The 21,692-nt window shown below is 35.9% G+C and overlaps 3 protein-coding genes across 4 annotated transcripts; all 3 read left to right on the top strand.

Annotated features, from left to right (window-relative positions):
* The first annotated feature begins 1,006 nt into the window (after positions 1 to 1,006).
* LOC18028810 (ribonuclease 3-like protein 3) lies at positions 1,007 to 2,411 on the top strand. The gene is made up of 3 exons (XM_006414450.2): positions 1,007 to 1,504; positions 1,780 to 1,923; positions 2,037 to 2,411. Exons 1-3 carry the CDS (start codon positions 1,061 to 1,063, stop codon positions 2,298 to 2,300), a joined length of 852 nt encoding a protein of 283 aa, XP_006414513.1. The 5' UTR covers positions 1,007 to 1,060; the 3' UTR covers positions 2,301 to 2,411.
* A 3,401-nt stretch (positions 2,412 to 5,812) lies between these two features.
* On the top strand, positions 5,813 to 8,185 carry LOC18028809. Its single transcript, XM_006414449.2, has 3 exons — positions 5,813 to 6,082; positions 6,460 to 7,731; positions 7,828 to 8,185. Exons 1-3 carry the CDS (start codon positions 5,900 to 5,902, stop codon positions 8,056 to 8,058), a joined length of 1,686 nt encoding a protein of 561 aa, XP_006414512.1. The 5' UTR covers positions 5,813 to 5,899; the 3' UTR covers positions 8,059 to 8,185.
* Positions 8,186 to 9,903: 1,718 nt separating this feature from the next.
* On the top strand, positions 9,904 to 13,854 carry LOC18028808 (CSC1-like protein At4g15430). Of its 2 annotated transcripts, none has more exons than XM_024149481.1 (12): positions 9,904 to 10,201; positions 10,484 to 10,830; positions 10,916 to 11,071; positions 11,168 to 11,303; positions 11,401 to 11,502; positions 11,587 to 11,706; positions 11,787 to 11,867; positions 11,960 to 12,300; positions 12,382 to 12,627; positions 12,709 to 13,033; positions 13,118 to 13,351; positions 13,504 to 13,854. In XM_024149481.1, exons 2-12 carry the CDS (start codon positions 10,517 to 10,519, stop codon positions 13,723 to 13,725), a joined length of 2,277 nt encoding a protein of 758 aa, XP_024005249.1. In that variant the 5' UTR covers positions 9,904 to 10,201; positions 10,484 to 10,516; the 3' UTR covers positions 13,726 to 13,854. The 2 variants fall into 2 exon arrangements, with proteins under 2 accessions (XP_024005249.1, XP_024005247.1); XM_024149479.1 differs by having other exon boundaries at positions 11,165 to 11,303.
* Positions 13,855 to 21,692: the final 7,838 nt, after the last annotated feature.

Genomic DNA, 21,692 nt, shown 5'->3' with positions numbered 1-21,692 from the left:
TCACACAAATTAAATACATCTATTAATTATATTCTTTATCACTTAATTATAATTAGAAGAAGTAAGAAATGAATATGATGAAACTGAATATAATTCATATTAAAATTATTAAAATAAATAAATATGATATATCATTAAAAAACAGATATAATAAGAATAAAAATGAACATGATGAAGAAAAAAAAGTTTCATTCTTATTAGAAGAGATGATGTATAAAGTATAATCATTAAAAAATTATTTAAATGTTTACACAACCAACTGACAAAAATATATTTAGTTCACATAAAATCATTTCATATTAACTATTGTTTTGGTTTCCACTATAAATTTGTTGTTAATTTTAAAGCACACATTTTATTTATTAGTTTATTTTTAAATTAATATATCAAAATAAAATTTTTATTGGTTAAACAAGAGAAGAAAAAATATTAAATTTTAAAGTTTATTATTCTCTGTTATTTTTAAAGAACACATATATAATTGGAATAAAAGTTAAAATGATGAAAAAAATATCTTCTTGATTTAAAAAAGTGAATGTATAATATTTTATCATCATGTCAATACTATGTTTAAACAGTATTATTTGATTAATTTATAAAAAAATTTAGTTAGTTTAAATATATTAACTTATAAATGTTTGACCAAATAATACGTTTTTGAAATATGATATATTATATATAAATTCAAAAAAACCGTTAAACCTTATAATTTACATAAAAATTATTAGATTAACACCATAATATTTTTAATATATAATTAAAACCCTAATATATAAAATTTATATATTAATAAATATAATTGATTGCATATAATTTTTTATCAACAAAATATTCACGCTACGCGTGGACACAAAATTTAGTATATATATGATATTAATTAATAATGATTTTTCTTACTTCTGGCTCCTTACAAATTATATAATGACCAACTATGACAATATTGAAGAATTCATAACAAAGAAGACGTGTATAAAAGGGTATTAATTAACAAGAAACAAACACCAAAATCAGAAAGAGACAGATCTTTCTCTCTCTCGCTCTCTCGCTCTCTCCTGTCCCTATGGGAACGCAACTCCCAAACGCAGACGCTGAATCCTTCCAGCGACTGCTGAATTTGAGCCTCGGAGCTAAAGACAACAACAAAATAAACGGATCAGGAGCCGCAAAAATCTCCACCGATCCAGACCAGCCCCCTTTGGACATCGAGTTCGTGGAGAAGATATTGAACTACGAATTCAAAAACAAGAGTTTGCTGCAGCAAGCGTTCACAGACGCATCTTTCGATGATAACTGCGTTTCCTACGAACGCCTTGAATACTATGGAGATACGGTCTTAAATATGGTTATGACCAAATATTTGTTTTCTCGTTATCCGGATTCTGCACCCGGTTTGCTGACCAATCTCCGAGCGGTCAACGTTGATACCGAGAAATTGGCCAGAGTCGCTGTGAAACACAATCTACATCTCTGCCTCCGTCATAAGAAGCCCTTGCTTGAGGACCAAGTAAGTCACTTTTGTTAAAAAACCCTAGTCTTCGTTGACTTTTCTTATTTGCTCTTTACCTTCCATTATTTTTTCTTGGGTTAAACTTTCATCATGTTTAATTTTGATTGAATGATTAGATATATTTACTTGAACGTGTGAAATGACGTGAATTATTTTCTAGGCACGACATTTACTCTTCCAATAATTTGTGTACATGTCGATTGTCATTAATAAATTAATTATAAAGTATATTTACATCATAGTTAACACATATCGCGTGTTGGAATTTGCAGATATTGGAATTTGCAAAAGCAATAGAAAAATATCCATTACATTCTCGTGGTCTCTTGAAAGTCCCTAAATCTCTAGCAGACATAGTAGAGTCTACCATTGGAGCTCTCTTCATCGACTGCGACTCCATTGACACCGTCTGGAAGGTGACTGCATTTTTATTTCATAACTATTCTTTAATTAATTAGAGTGATTAACTATATACATATGATCTTCTAATCGATGAAATTTTTCTTGGTTAAAAATGGTAAAATTATAGGTGGTAAAACCATTGTTGGAGCCAATAATAGCTTTAGATAAACTGGAGAACCATCCAATGACAGAACTCAATGAGATGTGTCAGAAGAAGAACTTGAAACTGAGGTTTGACGACAGTACTTGGGAAGATAATAAAAATGTTCGTGTCTTTATTGAGGATCATTTGGTTGGACGTGGACACCATCTTGTCAAGAAAGATAGTGCTAAAAATTGCGCTGCCAAGAATGCTATCGACAATTTTTCCAATTTCTTTTCAAATCTTTAAAATATATATTTATATGGAAAATCCAGTTCTCTATAACAAATTGTATTGTTGTTTTTGTATTTGAGTCAACTTGAATAAAAATAACCTTTATCTATGAATGATTTGCTTGAACCTAGCAGTGTTGAAAATCATATACACATAAGACTACCCAAGAGTAGATCGTTTATCTAAAAGTTTAAATATTTGTGTACTTAATTTGTGGTTTCTCAGAAAAGAAGTGTTCTTAATTTGTTAATTTATTAATTTTATCTTAACTCATACTGTAATTTGAAATAAACTAGAAAATAATGAATTAGTTTTCAAAACAAAATTACACATGAGGATATCGAAGAAGAAGACAGAAACATTACAAGAAATCAAACATGAAATCCGCATAATATAAGCATTACTGATAAACAGGGCTGTGCCCATGTTAAGAAAATAGAAACACTCCCCTATGGGCCTTTGTAAATATATGTTTTTTGGGATATATATTTTGAAATTGACATTTAGTTATAGTAATAAACATATTCTAAACTATTAGCTAGACATAAATCCAATTCAACATATTTAAAACATCTTTCGTTTCTTCAGTTTTGTTTTTTATGATATCTTTTTTAATTAAGTTCAGTTAATTAGAAGATATTTGTGACTATATATGGTGCTTATTATCATAATTCATTCTAATATATGACTAAGAAATCAAAACAAATTGTTTTTTGATAAAAGAATTCAAATGTACTTTTATAAAAATTTGAAATGTCTTATCGACCGAACAAAATGTTGTACCGATAAGACTTTTTTCAGTCAAGAAGAACGTTACATATATTATGTTATATGCTTAGAAAAAGATAAATGATTTTTCTAAAAACAATTTCCATGTTAAAATAATTTATTTTCTGTATAAAATTTAATACTATTTCCTCTGTTTCAGTTTCTAGGTAATTTTAAAATTATTTTTATTTCTAATTAAGTTTTATTTTTGACTTTTAATGCAGAATTTTAGACAAATTTTCAGTTTAAACTTTATTATTATAATATATTAATAAGAGAGATAAATTATGAAGTGTATAGTAAAAAATAATATTTTAATTTGTGTGAATAATTTTAAACAACCTATAAACAAAAATAGAGGGAGTGGTAATCAAAATATAATGTTAATATGAAATAATAAATTGTTATTTGCACTAAAAGTATATCAAAAAAATATTGAAATTTTAATGGTAATGAATATTTATTTAAATTAGAATGTTATTATGGTTGTTTATGATCTATAAAATGCTAGGAATGATTCTGCTGATAAACATGACAGTGATAATGAATGATACATAACAAACATTTTGTTGGAATACTTATACTGATGATTTTGGATGATTTTGATAAATGAAAATGCTCAGCTTTTACTGCCATATATATATGGAATGTGACAAGCATGTTCTAATGTTATATGATCATTCTTTTCTTATTTTTCAATTAACAAAATAGGATTATTATAAGAAACTTGTATATATAATTTGAGAAAGATATATAGGTACGAGTATAAAAGATCATACTGGTGAAATAATGATTTGTGTTTTACAACAAATTTCTTATGCAAATTGTCCATAAGTATAAATGAGTCAACTCCAAGCGATACATGTGTAATGTATTTTTGTTATACCAACAACATACTATATTTGGTGTATCTTACTTTTGCATTTATTTACTTTTCTTTCATTCATAAATTTATAGTTGGAAAAGATTTGAGCCCCACACTGATTACACAGAAAATATTAACCAAATTTACAATTAAAAAGTTAGTATATTGTTTTTTTGGTTCATAACATAGTTTAATCTTTAACTCTCCTTTCTTCTCAACATTTCTCCTTTATTCTTTTCAACTCTCAACATTTCTCTTCCATCATCCTTCTTTATCTCAAACATGAACATGGCTGAAAGAAAATGTTTCAGAGATTTTGTTAGCACGTGAGCTGATTAATCGTAGATGAGAAGAAAAGATAGTTGGACTCGTTAAAGACCAATATTTTCACCATAAATCACTTCGATTCAAATCACTAAAACATATGATTAGAAGAGAAACAGAAACTAGACGTTTTTTTATTTGGTTTTTGCCATAAGGTTTGATTCAAATCACTGTAAATACTTCTCTTCCTTTTTATTTCTCTATTTGCTTTATTTTTCAGTTTTATGCTGGACATTTGTGGCTGTGGATCTTGTCACCTCTATAAATTTAGAAGATTGAGCATCAAGGAGATGTACTTTCACTCATTCTAGAGCCTCACTCATCCCCAAGCCAGTGTATTCAACGAATTGAATACATCCATGAACTTCTCAACATTTCTCCTTTATTTTTTTCAACTCTCAACATTTCTCTTTCATCATTTTTTATTTCAAACATGAACATGGCTGAAAGATAATGTTTTAGAGATTTTTCTAGGATCATGGACACATGAAAGCCTCCATGAATTGATGATTGATGATTTTTTGAAACTATGTAAATGTTAGCATATCTTTCATACCCCCTTTTCTTTATAATACTTAGTCATAGCGTTTTTTAATGCTTGTACACTTTTTTTGTTCAGAACTCGTGCAATTTTATATACAAATTCTTGAGTGTTTCTAACTAAATTTGAAAGAAATACTAAAAACCATATTGTGTGGTTTTTCTCATCATCAGTTTTCTTTCTTTATTTTCCTCTCTTTTTGGCTAATAACATATGATCCATAGTAACTAAAATCTATAGAAAACAAAACCAAAATAAAAATAAATCTAAAATTGATCTTAAACTATAACTATTTATAGTCATAATTTCTCACACAATTTTTTTCTAAAAAGCGAGTATACTCATCAACTAAAAAATGCAAAGAAAATCATGAACATAGTTATCGATGAATTTGACAATATTTTGTGGTGGATGATAATGACAAGACTAAGAGGAAATGACTTGTCATATGATCATAGTAATTGAAAAGAGATATTCAAATATTTTGATAATCAAAAACATAAAGTATGACTAACTAGTTGACTAAAATATTTTTATAATTTCGTAATCATAGTTTTTAACAATGACTTATAGAAAGAAAAAAATTAGAACATCTAGGATTTATTATTTTTAAAGTGTGTTTTAAAGAGCTACTTAGTCATTGGGTCCTCTATGCTCTGTAATATTTTTATTTTTATGTAATCAATAAACAAATATTTTATCAAAAGAAAAAAGTGTGTTATTCTGGTAAGAATTTTTTTTTATCTCGGCCAATGCGATTATGTTTTTAAGTAGCAGGTTGGTTTTTATCTGTGTGAGTGTGATTAGTATAAATTACATCTGGATTGATTGCTAATTTTCTGCTAAAAACGCATGATGATTATTTTGCATTTGTGACTTGTTGATTGGGTTTCAAAGATTGTAACAGGGCCGTAAAGGACTTCAAGAGTGGCCCAGATCGTTCCAGAAACTCAATTGACTATTAGAAATTTAATAAATTAATAAATATCGTAAGATGTCTCGTCTCGTCTCAGGTATATTTCTTGAAGAACAAGAGAGAAAAAAAGGTTCCTTTTTTCCTCAACTTCATTTTTTTTTTTATCTTTGTGTTTTCACCAACCTTTCGAATTATCAAAGATGGATTTCGAGCTTAGATCGGCGAGGGAGAAGCTTGAGAGAGAGCAGAGAGAGAGGAAAGAAAGAGCGAAACTGAAGCTCGAACGAGAGAAGAAAGCAAAGGATGCTGCGAAAAGGCAACGCGAAGCCATTGAAGCTTCTCAGAGAGCCAGAAGGCTTGACGCCATTGAAACCCAGATTAAGGTCCGTATCTAGCTAGTCTCACGCTGCTCTTATCGTTGGTTTTGGAAGTTAAGAATTCGATTCTCCTAGGTTTCTGGATTACTGGTAAAATTGGGATTTTGTTGATTCGAGAATCGGTTTTAATAATTCTCTGCAATTGGCATTCTAATTTAGATCTTATGATTCGTATTTATAGAAAAAAATGAGTCTTCTTCCTTTGGGAACATAGCAGATTTTGATGCGTATAACTAATTTTTGACATTGACCCATCTTGCTTTGAAGCTCGTAAGATCTAAATTGACCATCTTTTTTATATTTGTTAGCTTACTGCAAATTTTTGGTAGCTTGATAGTTTGTTATTGTGTTCTCTCTGATTATTGAATTGATCCTGTCTCCAGGCTGATCAACATATGCAAGAAAGTTTAATTGCTGGAGGAGGTATAGTGTTTGAACGAGTCTTCCAGGCTGTTCATTTCCAAGGCATTGGTGATAAGATAAAACTGCCTCCATCGTGTTTCACGGAGTTGTCTGATCAAGGAGCTTTCAATAAAGGTCCTTTGTACTTTGAGCTCTCTGTAGCTGACCACACTGATAATCAAAAGACAACACACTCTGGTGTTCTTGAGTTTACTGCTGAAGATGGCACCGTTGGGCTTCCTCCACACGTTTGGAGCAACTTGTTCTCAACACATGAACCAATGGATGTTCCTTTGGTGCAGATTCGTTATATCCGTCTTCCTAAAGGCAGCTACGCAAAGCTTCAACCAGACAACCTTGGTTTCTCAGATTTGCCAAATCACAAAGCCATCCTCGAAACTATTCTTCGTCAACATGCTACACTTTCTCTAGACGATGTTCTCTCTGTAAGTTATGGTCAGGTCTCTTACAAGCTACAGGTTCTTGAGTTAAAACCTGCCTCGAGCATTTCGGTTCTGGAGACTGACATTGAGGTTGATATAGTTAGTCCAGATATAGTTTCGGATCAACCGAATCAGCATGTGTTGAAGCCGCTTCAGTTTGGGAAATCCGAGTCCGGAACAGTTGAGGAAGGACGATATGATTATTATAAGTTTGCAATTGACGAGGCTATTGTAGAGAAGGTAGTTGCAGGAAACATCAAAGTTATTGTAAAGATAGATGTGGAAAAAGATGGAGCGGATACTGATCTCTATGTATCAAAGCACCCAGTTTTATTCCCTTCTCTTAATCAACACGAGTGGTCTTCACACGACGTGGGTTCAAAGACCTTGATCTTGGGATCAAAGGAGAGAGCTTTAAGCTCAGGGACTTACAGTATAGGTGTTTACGGCTTCAAAGGAACAGTCGAGTACAAAGTTTCGGTCCTAGTTCAAGAAAGCAGCGATGGAGTTAAGGTTGGGGAACGGGCTTTATCATCTTCATCAGATGTCGATACAGTAGAGTGTAGGAACTGTAAGCATTCAATTCCAAGCAGGAGTATTGCGTTGCACGAGGTGTATTGTAGCAGACACAACGTTGTTTGTAATCATCCGGGATGTGGAATCGTTCTCAGAGTTGAGGAGGCGAAAAACCATTTGCATTGTGAAAAATGTGGGCAAGCTTTGCAGCCAACAGAGATGGAGAAACATTTGAAAGTCTTCCATGAACCACTCAGCTGTGGCTGCGGGATAGTGCTGGAGAAAGAACAGATGGTGCGTATACTAAATGGTCATATACACGAGTAGTTAACATTTTACCTTTTGTTGTGTTTCTGTTTTTTTAACCTGAGATTTGCGATTTTGATGCAGGTTCAACATCAAGCAAGAGATTGTCCTCTTCGGTTAATCGCGTGCAGGTTCTGTGGAGATATGGTGGAAGCGGGTAACTCTGCAGCTGATGCTAGAGACAGGATGAGAGGAATGTCTGAACATGAGAGTAATTGTGGTTCAAGAACAGCTCCTTGTGACTCTTGTGGTCGATCTGTGATGCTCAAGGAGATGGACATTCACCAGATTGCTGTTCATGGCAAGAGTAGCTAATTCGGTTTCCGCCATTGATATGGAGAAGAAAAATGCTTGTAATGATGAAAAATTGTTAGTTGTTTGAACAGGGAAGCAAATCCATTTGTAAGCAGTTTGTATTATTTATGATTCTTGAGAGTCAAAATCCGAAACAAAAAGGTCTCTTTCACTTACGGATGAGTAGAGCCCAGAGACCTCAAATGTCTAGTTTCTTTACTTACCAAATATGTCGAAAATTTGTAGGACACCCCAAAAAAAAAAAAAAAAAAGAGACAATGAAGCTTAGTATGTAAGTATATATACCACAGTGGGACAATGATTGATAGTGATTGTTTACTAAATTATTCGATCGAGAGACCAACTTTGCTTGGTGATAGTTTCTTGATATATCTTTCAGTCCACTTTTTTCTGTGGTTGAAAATAGAGCAATGACGAAGAAGAGCTTTTGTATTTTGCAAGTTATCCAAAGGAAGTTTGAAACAAAATAACTCTCTTTCCGTTTCAAAATTTGACACGCAGATTACTTTTTTTTTATATAAGAAATATACAAATAAACAATTTTTCATATACCAGTAATTCAATGTAAATAATTAAATTTTAGAATTGTTAGTTTTGAATAAGGGATAAAACATTAATTAAGTGAAAATTCAAGTAAATTAATTTTGAAATAAAAAAACCAAGTGTAAACTGATTTTTTTTTTTGTAAAATGATATATTTGTTAAAAGAAGAAGTAAAAAATTGTTTTTAAAACGGTATTCTTTGTAAAGCTGAAATTTTGCTTTCAATTTCAGATCATCTTTTGACCACGCATTCTTTCGTTCTTCGTTCTGGAATTTTTTACTGGTTTCCATTAGTACGTAGTGTAATAGCTATTAAACAAATATTAATTTCTTGGTTTTATTCAAGTGGATCCAGATCTTTCTTTCTAAAAGGAGTAAACGCATATTTAATTAATATTATATTCCCCTCAAGGCCTCTACCTTTATTATAGCTCGAAACATATTTAATTAGTAGTGGTAGTTATAGAAATGGCAGTAGTACATTATTAGAGTAGTAAAGAACATTATACCAAATTTGTATGAGTGGGAATATAGCGACAACATTCATATAAAGAAACTAATTTTGGTCTAGTAGTTACTTGCATTTAAAATTTATGATAATAAAAAACATAGAAAATAACATGACACTAATTTGAAGGTTATTATTCTTGACGGCAAGTTAACAGTTTAACACACTCATAGTTAAGAACATTAACTGTACCATTCAAAGATTTTCTTGGAGAATAGAACCAAGAGAATACGTACAAAAAAAATATTTAAATAATCGATATCTTAGCAGGAAAATTCTGAATTCTATACAGTATTTTGGCAAAACCCACCCCACTAAAATACGGGAATGCAGTTTGGCAATCCAAAATCTTTATATATTTGGATACCGACTTTTATGATATTGAATTATCCACCGAAAAGAACTATTTAAAAAGATAGAAAATCTCAATATAGTGGTTGTGACATTTTGTAAACTAGTTCACACTTGCTAAAAAGTACTAAAAACTAACCGTCTTTCTTTCTCTTTATGGCGGGTCCATAAACTTTGTATTATCCACGTATTTTTAACAGTATAGCTTTAATCAAGAAAGCCAATAAATGATCATAGCCACTTGTTTTATGCACTAGAAACAAACGAAAATCCAATAAATCATTATTCATAAAAAAAACACGGAAAAGAAACGTTGGGAGACGATTCCAAAACACACTCCAAATTATGAGTGCTTACTATTATTTTCTTGTCATTTTTCTTTTGGTCACGGTTTTAGTTTACTCTTGAGTCTCTTTCATATCAAAGGGCATCTTAATTTCTCAAGGAAATCTCTTTTTCTTTCTTTTTTATTTCCTGTAATAAATACAGAAGGCTCACGTTTTGCCAAGTGCGCAACAGTTTCTTCACGGATTTAAGCAATTAATTCGCAGTAATCTTTAGTCGAACGAATCTTCAGACATATTTCCTAAAACCCGGCAAGAAAAAAACTGATTTTTCTCAGTAAATCTCCAGATACACGACCTTCTTCTTCTTCTTCTTCCTCTGTTCTGTCTTCGCCAATTTGGCCTGAATTCTTATTACAAGAACACGAGAGCTTTGTCTTTTTAGCTCTTTCAGAAGGTAATGGAAGAGAATCTTGTTTTTTTGTTGTTCTTTTTTATTAAAGCTGGTTTCTTCACTTTACTTTTAAGCGAATCTGGTTTCTTCAGTGTTCTTGTGACTGTGACCTATGGTTCTCCTGTTTGTTTCGATGCTCTTTGGGTCAACCACTAACAGAGAAAGTTTAGATTTTTTTTTTTTGTTTTTTTTTTAAATTTATTACATCAACTTGCAAAGTCTATGATTCCCCAGTTTTGTCTGATTCTGTGTTTCTTCCTTTGAATCCATTTCTTTCTTTTTCAGGTAGATAAAGACAGTATTTATCTTCTTAATCTCATGGCTACAATAAACGATATTGGAGTAGCAGCAGCAATCAATATAGTCACAGCAATTGCTTTCTTAATAGCTTTTGCAATACTCAGGATTCAACCAGTAAATGACAGAGTCTACTTCCCTAAATGGTATCTCAAGGGCTTAAGAAGTAGCTCTATACAAACCGGTGGCTTTGGAAGCAAATTCATCAACTTGGACTTCAGGTCCTATGTTCGATTCCTAAACTGGATGCCTGAGGCACTTAAAATGCCTGAACCCGAGCTTGTCGATCACGCAGGACTCGATTCTGTTGTCTACTTAAGGATCTACTTACTCGGGTATATATATTTTTTCAAAGCTCTTTTCCTAAATTTCTCTAAAGCCTTTTACTTGACGACATTGTTTTTGATGGAAATTTTGCAGGCTCAAGATCTTTTTCCCAATAGCTTGTGTTGCTTTTACAGCAATGGTGCCTGTTAATTGGACAAACAAAGGATTGGATCGGTTAAAGCACTCTAATTTAACTTACAGTGATATTGATAAACTATCTTTATCAAATATACCAAATGGATCAGCGAGGTGAGAGATACTTTTCCCAATTTGGTGAAATTTTCTCTTTTGTTGCAAGAGTGTAATGTTAAATATGATAATTTATTGGTCTTCATGTTCCAGTAGATTTTGGGTGCATCTGTGTATGGCTTATGTCATCACATTCTGGACATGCTTCATGCTGAAAAGAGAGTACCAGAATATAGCTTTGATGAGGCTACAGTTTCTTGCAAATGACCAAATGAGACCTAACCAGTTCACTGTAATGAAACTTTGAATCTTTTGATCCTCTTGAGTTTGGTGTCTGATAAAATCACTCCCTTCAAAGCTGAATGCCTGGTTGTTTCCATCAATGTTAGGTGCTGGTAAGAAACATTCCTACAGATCCTCATGAATCAATCTGTGAACTTGTTGAACATTTCTTTAAGGTCAACCATCCAGATCAGTACCTCACTTTCCAGGTAAAATCATCTTTTTGGATTTTCTGATATCTCCATCTCTGACTTAATTTCTGGTTTGACGATTCTCCATCTGCTTTAACTCAGGCAGTCCACGATGCAACCAAACTCTCAGAATTGGTTAAGACGAGGAAACAAATGCAGAATCTGCTCGATTACAATAATAACAAACACATGAGAACGCTATCTAAAAGGCCAGTAATAAAGGTAAACTCACATCTGCAGAAGCTTTAAGTTTCTCCTTTTCTTGTTTCTTTTTAAGACTCATTGTCAATGTCTACAAGCAGATGGGATTTCTTGGCTGTTGCGGTGAAGAAGCTGATGGAATCAAATACTACACATCAATGGTTGAGAGTCTAACAAGAGAAGTAAAGCGTTCATCTCAACTACTTAATTCTGTTGCTTCTAATCTTCATCCTCATTTGAAACATTTACTCAAACTTGCTTTGGATGTTTTCAGATATCTGAGGAGAAAGAGAGGTTAAGGACTGGCACAAAGTCCATAGTGCCTGCTGCTTTTGTATCTTTCAAGAGCCGTTGGGGAGCAGCGATTTGTGCTCAAACTCAACAGTCAAGAGACCCAACAGAGTGGATAACCGAGTGGGCTGCAGAGCCACGTGACATCTACTATGACAATCTGGCATTGCCATATGTAGACCTTAAACTTAGGAGGATCATAGTCGCAGTAGCATACTTCTTCCTCACCTTCTTCTTCATGATCCCAATAGCATTTGTACAGTCACTCGCCAACATTGAAGGGATAGAGAAGGCTTTTCCTTTCTTGAAGCCCCTTATTGAAGTGTATGTCTCTGTCTTAATCTCCATGGATATGCCTCTGTTGATAGAATCTCTTACGCTTTTTTTCTGGTCATCCTTGGACAGGAGATTGTTAAAGTCGATCATCCAAGGCTTTCTTCCTGGTATCGCCTTGAAGATATTTCTCCTTTTCCTCCCAAGAATACTGATGCAAATGTCCAAGTTCGAAGGTTTTGTAAGCACATCCTCATTAGAAAGAAGATCCGCAAGTAGATTCTACATGTTCCAGTTCATCAATGTCTTCCTCGGAAGCATAGTCACGGGGACTGCGTTTCAACAGCTCAACAGCTTCCTTAACCAGTCTGCAAACGAGTATGTTCTTTTAAAAACTCTTCTTGGCTCTATGTTACACCAAGAAAATCTCATATCTTTCTGACTTGCTTTCTTCTGCAGTATTCCAAAGACAATTGGCGTCTCGATTCCAATGAAAGCTACCTTCTTTATAACATATATAATGGTGGATGGATGGGCAGGTGTTGCTGGGGAGATACTGAGGTTGAAGCCGCTCATAATCTATCATCTAAAGAACACTTTCCTCGTGAGAACCGAGAACGATAGAGAAGAAGCAACTGATCCTGGAACCATAGGATTCAACACTGGTGAGCCTCAAATACAACTCTACTTCCTTCTTGGTCTCGTTTACGCAGCAGTTAGCCCCATCCTTCTTCCCTTTATCATCGTCTTCTTTGGCCTGGCTTACGTAGTGTACCGTCATCAGGTGAGAGATAACTGAATCGTCCTGGTTCCTTATTCCTCCAGAGTTTAAGCATTGTTGACTAACAATGAAAGGCTTCATTTGCAGGTTATAAATGTGTACAACCAAAAGTATGAGAGTGCAGGGAAGTTCTGGCCTGATGTTCACAGGCGTGTCTTGACCGCACTGATTGTTTCTCAGCTTCTCTTGATGGGTCTTTTAAACACCAAACAAGCTCCTAAGTCCACTCCTTTGCTTCTTGTGCTTCCGGTGCTGACCATTGGGTTCCACATGCACTGTAAAGGCCGTTACCAACCTGCTTTTGTCACATATTCTTTACAGGTCAGTTAAAACAACAAACGAGGTTTAGGGTACTAGAAAAGTGTCCGGCATATTATTTGATACGTCAGGAAACAACCTGCTTTTGTCACATATTCTTTTTGAGTGAAAGCAGTAAAATCTTAGCTATCTCTTTTTACCTTTTGTCTTATCAGGAAGCCATGGTCAAAGATACACTGGAACGCACACGTGAGCCAAACCTAAACCTAAAGGCTTTCTTTCGAAACGCGTATGCACATCCAGAGTTCAGGGTTGGAGAAAACTTAGAGAAAGAGATGGCCGTGGAGAAGCCTCACACAACACCGGAGCTAGTGGCCACTAAGCGTGGCTCATGGAGGAATACTTCTTTGCCTAGCAAACATAGCTGCCCTGCCTGATGCTTTTTTCTGTTGTACATTTACAGGTGATTCTTTTATGTTCTGAAAGGAAGTTTTCCCCTCATTGGAAAAATGTACATATGAACGAGTGTATATATCATTGGAATAGCACACGAGAAATTACTGTCAGAATTGTGTCATAGGATTACAAAAAGGAGAAGAAAAATTACTGGAATCTTACATACTTGGATATGGCATGATTGCTATAAATCCTCAGGTTAATGACATCTATGATTACATTGATTTCAATTCACTCGAAAATGCTCTTCCTGTACGTGTCAAGTAATGGTTGAAGGGCTTTACGACCACCAGCACAAGCAAGAACTCGACGCAGTCTGCATTTAACCCCATCCTCTGGGGTGAATTTCATATCTAGCATGCTCTCAAGAAGCGGGACTGCATCTTTAACCTTGCTCAGTTGAAGGAAGCTGCATATAATAGTGTGGAACAGAACAGAATCAGGTGAACAACAATTTAGCTCTAAATCATAGAACAATGCTCTGGCTCTTCTGATAGCATCTTATGTTTGCAGAGGGCATTGATAAGTATGTTGTATGTTACAACATCTGACACCAATCTCATGATGTGATTCTGGTAAAGATCTGCCCTTGATCGACACTCTAATGACTAGAAATGAGAAGGATAGGCCTTGCAATCGAACAAAGTTTGAATCAAGGGTTAGGGAAGCGAATGGACACACACAAGAGTTGCTGAATACACTTTCTACGCCGGCTTGAATCTCCTAAGTGATATGATGCACACAAAGTTGATTCAAATTGTTTGATGGATATGACACACCAGCAAACACGATTTTATTCTTTGAAAAGAGTTTGAGAATAAAAAATAAGATAGTTTGATACAAAGAGATACAAGAGAAATAAAGAAGAAAGAAAGAAGAGATGAGTCTAGCAAACATTAAATACACAAAAACACAAGCTCGCAAGTTTGAATTTGATTTAGATGCTTCTCTTGTTCGACACAGTTTGGGTTTCAAGGCTTTGTGGACTTAGAAAATATGAGATCCATTATTGTCTCATTAAAAACCAATCTCAAGAAAACCTATTGGGACAAAACTTGAGATAGGGAAAAAGAGTACAAGCCTGGATTTCAAATCCACTAAGCCGTCTTGGACTTGCATCACAATCAAAGTGCTTGTGACCGTCTCTTTTTCCTCTTGGACCGGATCAAGACCTTTGATGATAACTCTAATGGTTCGCTTAAGTTTCCTAGTCCTTTATCGAGTCATTGGGCCGTTTGGAACAACTAAAGCATCTCCTTGATCAGCTGCTATTTCTTCAGCTTCTTGCTCTTCATCTTCTAGTTCTAACTCCAAATCTCTATTGCTTTCCAGAATCACATCATCCCCCTCTTCTTAATAAAGATTTATCTTCAAATCTGGATCATCTGCATAAAAAGGAGCAAAGTCAGAAACATTGAAACTAGGACTGATATTATACTTACCTTGGAGATCAAGTTGATAAGCGTTGTTATGAATCTTCTTTGTAATCTTGAATAAACCATCAACCCTCGGCATAAGCTTTGATCTCCTTTCGGCTGGAAATCTTTTTTTTCTGAGATGAACCCAGACTTGATAACCAACATCAAAGATCATCTCTCGCCATTTTTTATTGGCTTGTTCAACATAGAGCTTAGTTTTTTCCTCTATATTTTTCTTGGCTTTCTCGTGAATCTGTTTAACTAACTCGACTTTCTTATGCCCATCAATGCTAGCTCTTTCACCCAAAAAAATGGGAGTTAGATCCAAAGGAGTTATAGGATTAAAGCCGTAAACAATCTCATATGGGGAAAACTTAGAAACAGTATGCATCGAATGATTATATGCGAATTCAACATGAGGCAAACCTTGTTCCCATGACTTAAGATTTTTCTTAACTAGTGCATGCAGTAAAGTAGACTAAGTCCTATTGACTACTTCAGTTTTCCCATCGGTTTGTGGATGACATATAGTAGAAAGCAGAAGTTTAGTACCTAGTTTAGACCACAATGCTTTCCAAAAATAAGTATCACGATCAGAAACAATGTTCCTAGGAATGCCATGTAAACGAATCACTTCTTTGAATAACAAGTTAGCTACATGAGATGCATCATCCGTCTTGTTACATGCAATGAAATGAGCCATTTTTAAAAATTTATCCACTACAACAAATATGGAATCTTTTCCTGTTTTAGTCCTAGGCAAAACAAGCACGAAGTCCATAGAGATGTCAACCCACATATGAGAAGGAATATGTAAGAGAGAGTACAAACCGTGAGGCTTAACCTTAGACTTAACCTGTTTACAAGTTTCACATCTCTTGCAGATTCTCTCCACATCTTTCTTCATGTGCGGCCAGTAAAAGTGATCCTACATTACTTTCAAAATCTTGGTAATACCAAAATGACCCATAAGATCTCCTCTGTGTGCTTTCCTGACTAAAAGATCTCCTCTGTGTGCTTCCCTGACTAAAAGATCTCGAATAGAACAGTTAGTGATGCATAAAAGGTTGTCATAGAAAAGAAATCCATCTTGCCTAAAATAATGGTCTTTGGCAAACTTTTCACAAGACTGGTATTTCTCTCTAGAATCAGAATCAGATGCATATAAGTGTTTGAGTTGCTCAAATCTATGAGCTTAGCATCAAGAGTAGAGATCAAGGCTTACCTCTGAGACAATGCATCGACGACCACATTGTCTTTACCTTGTTTGTATTTGATCACATATGAAAATGTTTCTATAAATTCCACCCACCTTGCGTGTAATAACCCATTCAAGAGATCAGAACGCGGTCAATGAAAAAGCTTAGAAAAACAAGGAAGCAGCTAAGGTTAATGGTCAAGAGCTTTAAGTTTTAGCTATAGAAGTTAAGTTTTCATCTAAGGAAGTCAAATATTTAGTCGCGCGGGTGGATTGGTGGCTCGTTTCGATTCGATCGGAAGGTAAAAAATGGTTTGGTCAGAATAAGCTGCTCGATGACTCAGCAGCTTGACTCAGCAGCCTGCTTGCCTGCTTGCCTGCTTGCCTGCTTGAGCAGCTTAGACACACACCAGACACGCGCCGGGAAAAGCTTTTCACGCAGCGGGATAAACCCTGCAAGCATCGGGATACGCTCTCCGCGCGCCGGTACACGCCAAGCACGACACAGCAGCTCCGTGTCCTGCTTCACCTGTTTACGCTTCCAAACGCAAATACGACGCAGCTGCTCGGGAATCTTTTCTGCAAGCACGACACAGTTGCTCCGGAATATTTTTAGAATCTCCATATTTCCCTATAAATAGAAGCTTTAGGATTTAGTTTCTAATATAGAAAATAGCAGCAAAGCTCTGATAGAAAAGTTCCGGCGACCGTGACCGCCGTCGACCACCGCGAACCACCGTGCGAGTCATAGTCGGGTTGCTAGTCAGGATCAGTCAGGTATGTCATTTTAGTTCGAAGTCACCTGTCTAACCTAGTTTTTTGTGTTGAATCCAAATCTGACCTCTGTTTGGCTCGGTTCTGGTCGGATCTCTATAAAAATTAAGTTATGTAGGTGAACAAAGAGTTTATCCGAAACCATAAGAAACTGTTATTGTCTGGAAAGGCCAAGGTGAGTCTCGGTGTGGGTTTGCTTGTTGTTTTACTGCAAAGCAAGTAGAAATATATATATATATATATATATATATTGCGTGTTGCATTTGCGATATGAATCCACGGCACGTGCACTAGCACATATTTTAGTGTCGTGTGGATGAGAGATGTGAGTTTGATGCCATGTGACGCTTCCCTCAGCCATGTGATGTGATGAGATATCCGGCCTTGCAAGACGGATATAAGAATGTTGTAAAATCTCGGGTTTATGAGTGATGCATGAGAGAAGACAGTCGCGACTTTTTAGCTTGTGTGGCTGGAGTCCGATTTGTGCAAAATGTGAGATTTTTCTTTGTGCGGGATCCGGTCAATAGCATCTGAGAGATTTGGCGTTTGAGTGTATGTTGGGTGTATGCATGTATAATAAGTATATATTATCATGCATCTGATGTGAGATTATTATTGTTGTTGTGTGATGCATGTTTTGCGTGATGTTTGGGGTTTTTGGGTTATTGCTTGAACGGTTAGGGGGAACCGAACTCACTGAGCAATAAGTGCTCACGACTCTACTTATTTTGCAGGTGACCATAGTGGGTAGCCAATTTGGACAAGAGAAGTTTAGGACCGTTGGTGTAGATTTTGTGCCTTTTGCAAAACCAAGTATGATTTAAGTTGTTTTCGTTATAGTGTTTTCTTAGGGGCGCCCATTATATAACAAACAATGTAGTAAAAGTATGTTTTATAAAAGTTCGGGATTTCGAATGATACTAGTCTTCGTCCGGGACGAACCAACTATCGGACATGTCTCAGGTTGAAAAGCTGGGAGACGCATTTGGTAGGAACAGCGTGTGCAAACGTCGACCTTAGGCTCTTGGACGTATATGTTCTTGTTTGATTGGTGCACGACTAAGAATCTCGGGCCATCAGTCTGTGCGCACAACAGTAGCACCATCGATCCGGTTTGGATTCGAACTGTCGGCCGTGCATGTTCTTGTTTGATTGTTGCGCGGCCGGTCATTACACTCGGATCTAGACCGAGTCGGCGGTGTTACATTGCGTGTCTCTTGTTGAGCTTTGCTGCCCCTTTAAGTGTTTAAGAGACTCATGATCCGTGAGTATGGCGAACTCTTTAGGCCATAAGTAGTGTTACCATGTTTGTAACGCTCGAACCAAAGCATAGATCTCTTTGTCATATGTGGGGTAATTCATGGTAGCACCTCCAAGCTTCTCACTAAAATAGGCTATAGGCTTTCGATCCTGCATCAAAACAGCACCAATACCTATTCCAGAGGCATCACATCCGATTTCAAATGTTCTAAGAAAATCAGGAAGGACTAAGAGGGGAGCATTAGTTAGCTTATCCTTTAAAGTCTGGAATACCTCCTGTTGTGCCTGCTCCCACTTGAATCCTACTTCTTTCTTGATGATCTCAGTAAATGGAGCAGCAATAGTGCTAAAGTCCTTCACAAATCTTCTATAAAACCGGCCGATCCGTGAAAGCTCCTCACCTCACTCACGGTTTTAGGACTTGGCCATTCTTTGATTGCCTTTACTTTCTCCTCGTCGACTTTGGTTCTATCTGCGCTTACAACAAAGCCTAAAAACACCAGGTTATCTGTACAGAATGTGCATTTCTTAAGATTGGCATACAATTTCTCCTTCCTAAGCACATCTAAGACAGATTTCAAATGCAAAATATGATCGTTTAGACTTTTACTATAGGCCAATATGTCATCAAAATAAATGACCACAAATACACATATAAATGTCCTAAGAACATGATTCATTAACCTCATAAAAGTGCTAGGTGCATTTTTAAGCCAAAAAGCATGACTAACCATTCGTATAGGCTATGCTTAGTTTTAAAAGCGGTCTTTCACTCATCGCTTTCTTTCTTCCTAATTTGGTGATACCCACTCTTAAGATCTATTTTAGAGAAAATGTTAGACCCATGCAAGTCATCAAGCATGTCATCATATCTAGGGATAGGATGTCTATACTTAACAGTTATGTTGTTAATTGATCGGCAATCAACACACATGTGCCAACTTCCATCTTTTTTCGGCACAAGTAACACTGGCACGGCACAAGGGCTCATACTTTCTCTGATATGGCCTTTCTCTATGAGCTCATTCACCTGTCTTTGCAGCTTTTTAGTTTCTACTGGATTAGTTCAGTAAGCGGGTCGGTTGGGCAAAGAGGCTCCCGGAATGAAATCTATTTTATGTTCAGCCCCTCTTATTGGTGGAAGTTCTTTTGGATTATCCTCAGGAAACACGTCCTTGTAAGCCTGCAAAAGATCAGCCATTTCCCTCGGTAGCACCGGTGTAATGTTACGAATACTAACAAGTGGTTTTTTAAAAACAAAAAAATAAGACTGGTTGCTTGGATATCAAAGCTCTACATCACCAGCTTTTAAAAAGAAGTTTGATGGCTTAGCTAAGGATTTCTTCTTCTGTTTGAGTTGAAGCTGATCCTGATACACTTCTTGAAGTGTCAATGGCACCAGAGTACTTTTCCTGCCATTAAAAAGAAATGAGTGTTTGTTAGTGAACGCATCATGTATTACCCTCCTATCTGATTGCCATGGTCGGCCAAGAAAGATATCTCCAGCCTCCATAGGCAACACGTCACAAAGAATTTCATCTTCATATTGGTCGATGGTTATAGGAACCGAAACTTGACTGTTCACTTTCAGCTCTCCATTTTCAGTAAGCCACTGTAGCTTGTAAGGTCTTGGATGCTTCTTAACACTCAATCCTAACTTTTTCACCATAGCTTCACTTGCAACGTTAGTACAGCTGCCCCCATTGATGATAAGGCTGCAAATTTTGCCTTGGAAAAGGCACCTAGTTTGGAACAAATTCTCTCTTTGCTCTTGTTTCTCAGTCTTTGATTGAACACTTAGAGATCTTATGGCAACTAACAACAATCCTTGAGCCGGCAGCTCCTCATATTCGGTCATAAGTTCAGGTTCGGATCCCTACTCTTTGGATTCAATATCTCCATTATCCCTTAGCATCATGACTCTTTTGTTGGAGCACTCGTTGGCATAATGACTTTGCCTTGGAATTTGAAGCACTTGACGTCTTTGGCACGGTTTGTGGATGCTTTGGTTTTGCCTTTGTTGTCTGGTTGAGACACATAAGGTTTTGTTTCAGGTCTTGGCACTGCAAGTTGCTTTCCTTCTCTTTGGTAGGAGTTTGGCTTTTTCTCCTTCTGATAACCCGGTCTAGAAGTTGTAGAAACAGCTCCATAACTTGGCTTCATCACACGCTTCCTCTTGAGTTGCTGTTTGATGAATATGGTCTTATGCAACATTTCCTTAATCTCCACATAGTCCTGCATCTCAAGTCGGTCTTGTTTATCTCTGTTTAGACCTCCTAGAAATCTTGACATTGTGGCTTCTCTATCCTTGGTAATATCAGCTCAGCATAAGGGTTTCCATCTCTTGAAAGTACTCTTCAACCGATCAATTCCTTGAGTTAACTTTTTGATCCTCTGATGCAAATCCCTATGGTAGTGACTCGGCACAACCCTCTTCCACATGATAGTTTTCATTTCTTGCCAACTCGCAACAGAATATTCTCCATTCCTTCTCCTAAAAGTAACCAACTGATCCCACTAGTTTAAGGCATATTCGTAGAATTCTCTAGCCGCGACCCTCACTCTATTGATCTCGGTGTAATGTTAACAGTTAAAGACTAATTCGATCTTCTTCTCCCTCTCTAGATAAGAGTTTGGATCATTTTTGCCATGAAACGAAGGGATTCGCAGTTTGATTCCACCTAAATTATCTTGGGGAGGTATAAGCTCTTCTCTTGCGCATCTTTGGCATCGATGATGACTTCTGAAAGAACTACTATCTCGGCTGTAATACGCCTCAGCCGCATCATCTCTTGGTGGTCTAAGTTGCTCTCTGGTTCTCTCAGGAGATTGCATGTGGTTCCTTATCCTTGTTTCTCTATCGGTTTTCGCATCTGACTGTTGCTGCATCTCTTGTTTAAACAACTCGAATTGAGCAGCCATCAGTCCTTTATCTTTGCGGTCATGGCCTCCATCAGAATCTTGTTGTCTCGCTGTTGGATTGTCTCTTCTTCTTCTGTCATGATTTTCCTGAAACCACAACACAAAATAGATCACTATCGATTGGTTCTGTTTGATGATGACTATTCGTGATCCCCACGAAATAAACCAGATTCTATAGATTTACTCAAACTAAGAATCCTAATAGTCACTTTAAGCACTTAGAGAACAGATCAATGATGGAAGTTGAAAAGACAAATTGAAACTGATGCAAATATGAAATTATCAGTCAGTTTATAGTACAGAACAGTTAGATTTATATGTTTTGTGATGCAAGCAAGTGAATACTCAACTGATCTAACATAACGATCATAAA

This window comes from Eutrema salsugineum, unplaced genomic scaffold (assembly GCF_000478725.1).
Source record: "Eutrema salsugineum unplaced genomic scaffold, Eutsalg1_0 scaffold_1, whole genome shotgun sequence".
NCBI classification, from domain to species: Eukaryota; Viridiplantae; Streptophyta; class Magnoliopsida; order Brassicales; family Brassicaceae; genus Eutrema; species Eutrema salsugineum.
This window is presented reverse-complemented; position numbering and strand designations above follow the sequence as displayed.

Bases quoted from the DNA above. Each gene is read 5' to 3' on its own strand.
- LOC18028810 (XM_006414450.2), top strand. From the start codon at position 1,061: ATGGGAACGCAACTCCCAAACGCAGACGCTGAATCCTTCCAGCGACTG. The intron at 1,505-1,779 runs GTAAGTCACTTT...TGGAATTTGCAG, and splicing joins AGCCCTTGCTTGAGGACCAA to ATATTGGAATTTGCAAAAGC. The intron at 1,924-2,036 runs GTGACTGCATTT...GTAAAATTATAG, and splicing joins CCATTGACACCGTCTGGAAG to GTGGTAAAACCATTGTTGGA.
- LOC18028809 (XM_006414449.2), top strand. From the start codon at position 5,900: ATGGATTTCGAGCTTAGATCGGCGAGGGAGAAGCTTGAGAGAGAGCAG. The intron at 6,083-6,459 runs GTCCGTATCTAG...TCCTGTCTCCAG, and splicing joins CCATTGAAACCCAGATTAAG to GCTGATCAACATATGCAAGA. The intron at 7,732-7,827 runs GTGCGTATACTA...ATTTTGATGCAG, and splicing joins TGCTGGAGAAAGAACAGATG to GTTCAACATCAAGCAAGAGA.
- LOC18028808 (XM_024149479.1), top strand. From the start codon at position 10,517: ATGGCTACAATAAACGATATTGGAGTAGCAGCAGCAATCAATATAGTC. The intron at 12,301-12,381 runs GTATGTCTCTGT...ATCCTTGGACAG, and splicing joins TTGAAGCCCCTTATTGAAGT to GAGATTGTTAAAGTCGATCA. The intron at 12,628-12,708 runs GTATGTTCTTTT...TTTCTTCTGCAG, and splicing joins CTTAACCAGTCTGCAAACGA to TATTCCAAAGACAATTGGCG.